This window comes from Parus major, chromosome 1A (assembly GCF_001522545.3).
Source record: "Parus major isolate Abel chromosome 1A, Parus_major1.1, whole genome shotgun sequence".
Lineage (NCBI taxonomy): Eukaryota > Metazoa > Chordata > Aves > Passeriformes > Paridae > Parus > Parus major.
In genome coordinates this window covers 62,620,735-62,628,252 of record NC_031773.1, presented here as the reverse complement: position 1 = coordinate 62,628,252, position 7,518 = coordinate 62,620,735, and the positions used below count along the sequence as shown (strand labels likewise).

General features: G+C 38.7%; 1 protein-coding gene across 9 annotated transcripts in view; it reads left to right on the top strand.

The window, feature by feature from the left end:
- Positions 1-7,518, top strand: part of SOX5 (SRY-box transcription factor 5) — a 618,882-nt gene that overhangs the window by 513,506 nt on the left and 97,858 nt on the right. For 7 of the 9 annotated variants that reach the window (XM_015627613.1, XM_015627615.3, XM_015627614.3 and 4 more), the window contains one exon: positions 3,701-3,824. In XM_015627613.1, coding sequence (XP_015483099.1) covers positions 3,701-3,824 — 124 coding nt within the window. The remainder of the gene's footprint in view (positions 1-3,700; positions 3,825-7,518) is intronic. The other 2 variants (XM_015627619.1, XM_015627610.1) reach the window with 1 other exon arrangement.

The following is a 7,518-nucleotide window of genomic DNA, read 5'->3' as shown; positions in this document are numbered from 1 at the left end:
TTGGCCAGCAGCATGACCATCTTCAGAGCCATCAGGAATTGGCTCTGCTGGATGTGGTGGAAGCTTCCAGCAGCTTCTCACAGCAGCCACCTCTGTGTCCCCCCAACCCCCTGCTAGCAAAGACCAGGCCAAGCACAACCAACACACCTGGGTTTGGTTTTGGCTCTAGGTTACATTTGGTTGGAGTTTCTCATGCTCCTAAAAATACATTGCCATTAGAGAGGATGATTAACTGTCCTCATTATGAATGAAAGAACCTTGACTTTATTTGGCTGTTTGAGCTCTTGTGCATCTGCTTCCTTGAGGGGTGATATTTCTCATAAACTAAATGGCAAGTGGTGCTTCTTTCATTGTAACAGGGGCTTGCCTCTTCATTCAGATAACTTGTCAGAGGTATGAAAGTACGGATTCCTTGACTAGAGAATTGATTGCATAGAATGTTTTGGCTCTCATGAGGTTTGGTACTTTGTTATTTTCTGTGCATTTTGTGCCTTTACTGTCCATACCATACCCATGCAGCTTTTGATGCAGCACAAGAATATTCTAGTTACTGTGGCATGTCAAATTAATAGGAAAATAAGGGAACAGTGTGATCAATTGACACAGTGGCAATAGTATGAAAAAACAGGGCCTTGGGAGATTGTATCATCCAGACTAACATCATACAGTAGATAAGAAGTTACAGGGTGAAATTGTAGCTCATTCAAACCACTGGGAATTTTGTGAGGATTTAAAATACACTTTTCTCCTTTAGGATATTACAACTGAGAAGAGGTCATCACGTAGAGAGGCTGGCCAGTGGAAAATTTTGGCAGCTGTATGAATTATTAGATTGTTGAAGAGGTATTTCTTTTTATGGGCATATGCCCATTAGAAGAAAAAAATTGAAGGGATTTGAAAATAGCTCTGATTTGCAGTCCATTATATTCAAATTATAAATGCAGTATCAAGAAGTTAGAATCCAGAAAATATTGGAAGGTATGTAAGCTATGTAAAAGCTATATAGTAAATAACATTTGAGAGGTTTAACTGATGTGGTAATACCTTGAAAAAAAAAAGGAAAACACCTTAGATGTAAAACTCAGAAGGAGGGCCTGTATTCAGTGACACTTGAAACAGTTGTATCCTAGCAATTCCAGTTAATAATAATAATAATAAACATAACGAGTTAAAATGTAGTAGTTAAATGAGCCATAAAAATGAAGAGTCCATAATTTGTATGATATTGTGTCAGGTAATCGGATTAAAATAAACTAATGTTTGCATTTATTTGTGTTTAGGAGAAAATGAAGTGTAGCTGAGTGCTGCTACATACATTCCATCCTGGAATGAAAATCATATTGTTTTGACTGCGTTGTTTCTATATCCATGCAAACCATCCTCATCACTCTATAGTTTTTACCTCCTTAATGCAAATGGGGTTGTGTCATTTGAAATTAGGGGCTATAAGGCCCCTTGGAGAGTTAAAGAGGAGCAGCAATTTGTAAAAAAATGAAATGCAGCAGTCAGATTTAGGAAGAAAGGGCATTTTCCTGGTAAATGTTTTCGTAAGTGGGAATTTTTCACTGTGGTGTTTTGCTCATGTGTTTGGCAGTCACTTGGAATCAAGTGCAGACTTAAGCTACATTGTGGGCTTGGCAATGACAATTTGTGTGTGTGTGGTGCTTTAGTTATATTAGCCCTGGAGGCAGAGTTAACACTTGCAGTGGGACAAGAGTATTTGCAGTCATCAGAGAACTTTGCAGTCAGCTTCAATAACATCACTCCATTTTTTTCACTTTTTTTTAACATTTTTTTTGGCAGCAAAGCACTTAGTAGAACCATCTGTCTTTCTATTAGTGTTTTTGAGTCCTGTTTTGAAGCTTCTTCGCTTGGCAAAGTCGCTTTCATCCTTGGAAACCATTTAAAAAAAAAAGTTCTGTGGCTTTTTGCCGAAGAAGAGTACTATGCAAAAATTCCGCATGGCTGTTCATTTTTGTTCTAAAAGAATACAGTTACTTTGTCTTTGTCTTAAAAAAACAAACAAAAAACCCAACCCCCCCCCAAAAAAAACAAAAACAAAAAACCCCAAAAAAATTCCACAAAACCTGAAACAAAAAAAAAAAACACATGAAGAAAAGACAGGTATTGGACAGCTCTAGGATAATTGTGTGCAGATAGAGAACCAATCACATTTTATGTATTTTTTTTTTTCTCCCATAATTCAGTTGAAAATATGTATGCCTTCTAATTATAACAGGATCAGAATATAAAGAAAAATATTGAAGTAACAAAAAATGGATCAAAGTATGATCCATCCACAGTGAGTGGAGCTACATCTACTCTATCTTCAGCCCCAATCCTAATCTCCCACTGCAAGAATTTCTGTCAAACAGTGCTCTTGAATCCATCCTTGAAAATTGTTTCAGACAATAAAGATGCACTCAGCACACACAGGGGTGTTGACAGCTCCCAGCATAAATTAAAAGGGATGGCAGTCTCAAATTTTTATCACTATTATGCCTGGTGATGGCATTGGGTGAACCAAGACATGGCCTGGTTTTTAAGGAGATTAAATGAAAATAAAGTTAGGTGCAAATGGTGTAATCTGAGCATTGGCAGCCAAGGACTGGTGGAGGTTCTCTTTTGCCAGTTCTGTCTGGGCAGTAATGAAGGGACTAACACCTTCTTGCACCCCTCAGCATAGAAGGTTGTATATTGATACTCCAATTGTCTGAGTTACTTAAGGCTACAGACCACAAAATAAATCACAGTTTTCAAAAGCGTATCTATCTCCAAAGGCTCAGCTTTATGGTGCCATTAAAAATCTAGAGCTCTCTTATAAACAGAGACAAGTCTTTCTTTACTGACTGATCTGGTCAATACAGTGGGGGTTTTAAATTGAAACTAGTCATTTAACATTTTAATCCAGCAAACTTTGGGTTTCTCATGTGTGTGAAATACAGAGACAACTTCCATTTCTAGCAATTAAAAAGTATTAACGGAACTGGGTGAAAGCAACAGCAGTAGACATTGTGCCGTGGCCCACTTCCAGCTTGGATGACTAATTTCTGCATGTCTTAAGTCCCCTGCAGTATCCACTTACAATATAATATTTTCCACTTCCTGACTTTCATGGTTGTGTAGAGTTGCTGTGCAAAGTTGAGCGCCTAGCACTTCAGACATAGCTGTTTTATTTGTTTTATTTGTGAATAAAGTGTCTCAGCCTTTTTTCTGACCGTCCTGGAGACTTTATCTTTTCACATGCACAAATAAGTGCATGTGTATGAGCACAAAAGTAGTTCTGGCTGTGCTGTGTGCTACATATGCACTTATTTTTCCTTCTGAGGAGGTGTATTTGTGTTTGAGCTTAGGGTGAAAGCTGCTGTCTGAGACAGATACTGCTCCACAGTTCAATAAAAGAGAGGAAGGTACCCCACTGCAGTCAGAGATAAGCGAGTCACCTTGAACTTTGGGGGAATAGCTAAGTGGGATGTAGATACACCTTTGTGAAATATTTCAGTTTATTTTGGATTCATGTAATTCATATGAAGTGTTTGGTAATGGAGATGAAGCTCAACAGTTGATGCTGCTGGAACACCCCAATATGAAGAGGTTTATTCAAACCAGACCTCTCAGATCAGAAGTGAAAGAAAGCATATTACCAGACATTGTCCCCCCCCCAAAAAATTCTGTGTTTGATTTTCCCTCTCCTGTTCAGCAGGTCCAGGGTCAGCTGCCTCCATTAATGATTCCCGTATTCCCTCCAGACCAACGAACCCTAGCAGCAGCTGCACAGCAAGGATTCCTTCTTCCTCCTGGTTTCAGCTACAAGGCGGGATGCAGTAAGTCCTGTAGATTCTTTTAGCTGCAAGTGGTTATAGGGCACAATTTCATGCCAGCCTGTATAAAAATAATACCTCATCAATGGAGAAAGCCATTAACTTGTAAAGATGAGTGTAAAACAGAGGATTAGTTGTTACAGTATGAGAAAAGCTTGTCAGAGATGAAGAATGTGTTTCAACATAAGAGCCAAACATCTCACACAAGAGGTAGATTTGTGCACCTTCTCTCTGACAGGTCTTTCTGACAAGTGAACATGCTCATGACCACAAACTTGCATCTGAAGAGAAGCTATTTGAAACTTCCCAATAAATTTCAACACTGTTGTAAGAAAACATGTTTTTTTCCCCAAGCAGACTGATTGCTGTTTGTGAACTGAGGGCCTATTCTTCACACAGAACTCACATTAATCTCAACAGAGGTTCTGAACAGAGATCAAAGATAGCATATGCTTTTCAGTTTGATGGACTAACACAAACTCTGAGGATATTTGTGAGAGCCTAACACTAAAAAATATAGCATCTACTTTTTTAATCTTTGAAAGATTTGTATTGTTCTTTACACTCTGTAGATTTTCTTAACAAAAAAAATTATTTAAGCTTTCTATAGGATTTCATGTTCCTGTCAACATGATGAGAATAAATGCAAGTTAAGAAATAATGAAGGAACTTTATTTCCATGAATAAACTTAGCTAGAGCATGAATTTCATAGACTTGTTTTCATGCACTTGTATAACTCTTCTGCCATGTTTCCTACTCAGTTATCCAGGGCTTGCTTGTTCTGCCCTTCTCTGTCTCTAGAATTGGTGTTTGTTGTGTCCATGTCACTGTATCCATCTGTATCATTGACTAACTCACTAATTCATCAGTTGGTTTGAGTTACTTGACACTGCTGCATTTTTGTAAATCTAGCACATAAAAAAGATATCTTTAGTTAAGCTGGCTTAGTCCACAATTTCAGATTTCTTTCAGCTTCTGAACATCATAGGCACAGTAATTGAGGACTCAGTTTCTTTGGCCACTAACAACTTTTCCTGATATTTTAAGACTGGGACCACTATTGAAAAGTACTGCTCCAAAAACTTCACATCCCTTAGCAGCTGCAGTGCCAAAACATAGTCTCATTCAGTTCTTCCAGTGATTTCACACTCAGTCTCTCTTGACTGGGAGAAGCAGTGATTCACATTACAGAATGTGTAACTGTAAGCCACACTGAATATGAATGCTACCATAACTGTAGGTCTGGAAAAGGTCAGGAAAGCACTGTTAGACATATCTGGCAGATTTCATTAGTTCCATGTTAATGAAGTCCAGTTTGGATAGGGGTTGAGGTGGTTTTTTCCCTTTATACTACGTGCACATTAGCTCCATGATAATTCTGTAGTTCCTCACATCTATGAAATGGATATGACATTACATGTTTGTGTAACCTTGAAAATTAAAAGGCAAAAAGAGCAAAGTTTCTGCTGCTTCTGGCAGTAAGGCTTGGAATTAACATTATGCCAAGATGTAGGACTGAGCAGAAGCCAGTGGAAAAAGACAGCTCTGTGTTTGGTGATTGCCTGGCAGGTTTGGCTGAATTTGACTGAGAAGCTGAGGAGAAGTGATAAGTAGTCCAAAGGGTTTCCTTTCACTCACCATCTAGTGTAAACAAAACCACACACATTTACTACACCTAGAAAGCTTCACCCAGCTGCCTTACACCTGTGCCTTCAAACCATAATATGTCCACATCAAGTAATGTTTTTGACAGTCCATTAAAACTTATTTTTCCCATTTTTTTTATTGCCCTACTGCATGTCAGTCCCCTTGGCAAAGGGACTGTAAACCAGAGAGCTTTGGATAAAATTTTATTAAGTGTGTGAGTGATTTAAGAGACTAAACCTTTCTCTTAAGAGTGACAAAGACACTAGGATCTAAGTCTTAGGGGTATTTACCAAATTCTTCTACAGCAAACTTTAGTGCAGTCACCTTTGCTGGTTTGAACTGAGCTCAGGTGGGTTGTTGTAGCACCAATATTGCAACAGAGAATGTACAGCAGATTAATTTTCTCAGCATCTAAATGTGTTAAATGCCTAATTTTCACTCAGTTTGCTTTTGGGAGCAAAGCCTTTCCAGGAACTTGAAGACCCCAGTAGCATCATCTGTACATGGCTGACATTCTGTGTTTTAAAATTAATTTATGTGCCAGATGAAAATGAGATCTCGCTTCTGCATCTTCCCAGTCCTTTTGGAAAACCTGCCCTTCTTTCTGGACTGATTACATTTTTCAGAATTGTTTTCTGTGGCTGATTGATAGAAATTCTCTAGTGATGATTCTGTTATTTATTAGTATTAACAACCTGCACGTGGGAATGATAAACTCCACACAATTGAGACAATTCACACAACTGACAATTCAGTTTCAGTCACAAAGAACAAAAAACTATGGAAGTTTTCACATACTGTTCCTCAGAAAAAGTGAGATTTGAAAGTTTGGGGGAAAAAGGAAGAGGGAACTATTTCAACAACCAATATTTTCATAACTAGCTAGTGATGCAGAGTTCCTTGACTTTAAATCTCTGTTGGAGACACTTTCAAAGGGACATTTATACTGTTCTGCACCCTGCCCCTGTGAGAAGTCAGATCTCCAAAATGGGATTTATGGGCCAAGCTTCTTGGTTAAGGATTCTCAAACTTGCTTCTGTCCAGGCTGGGACAACAAGGACTCTGTTTAAATTGTTTAAGCTGAGGTGGTTCTTTTTCATGGAAACATGTTGGGGAGGGATTAAAGAAGCAGCCTGGTCACAGAGTAACCTTTGGCAGGGGACTGTGGTTGGAGCTGGTGGGTTCCAGCTATAGCTGGAAGAGAAAGTGTAATCCAGCCTCAGGGTCAGCAAAAGAGAAGAAATGATGAATAGTTGTACTGCTGGTTTATTTTCATTCAGCTTAGATAATAAAACCTAATTAACTTATTCAGTGCTTTCTGATTCACCTGTACCTCCCAAGAGAGCATCAAATGTAAGTCTCCCAGTGGTTTCAGAATGTGTCTGTGGGAGGATTTCCTCAGGCAGTGCTCACCAAAGCACTCGTGACTTACCAGACAGAGGCTGGAAAGGAAGAGTGCTGTTTTCCCTACACATACTTTGTTTTCTGAGCATTCAAGCTGAAGATAACACAAAAATAATTGTAACAGTTAACACAGTGGTCCATTTAGACTCCTGTCATGGCAGATACCTAAGGAACACTAGAAGAGCAGGGCAGAAGTGTACTGGTACTTTATCACCCATCCTTTGCCAGGTTTCCGGGACTGAGGACTCAGGGACCTTCTAACCCAGTGGTGGCATCATTCTGTGATACATTATTGAAAACAAAGAGTTTTTCTCTGCTTGTTTCCAGCCTGATTGAAAACATTCTAGAGAGATGAAATGCTCAAAAAAATACAGCAATATCAGTCTCTATTATGTGCAGAGCAAATGATTCAATTATGCTTTTCCAAATATTTTTCAAAATTGGGTAAATAAAGGGAGGAGAGGGGTAAATATTTTCTCTGTGGTTACATGGCAGGTCATGGTCTTTGGCTTCCAATTTGATGTACTACATATCCTTTTCTTTCTTTTTCTCCATAGCAGATCACGCTTGGGAGTGGCTTGGGTTTTCATTTTGTTTTGTTTTTTTAAACAGATGGTTTGCATTACATAAGGGACAATTTACACA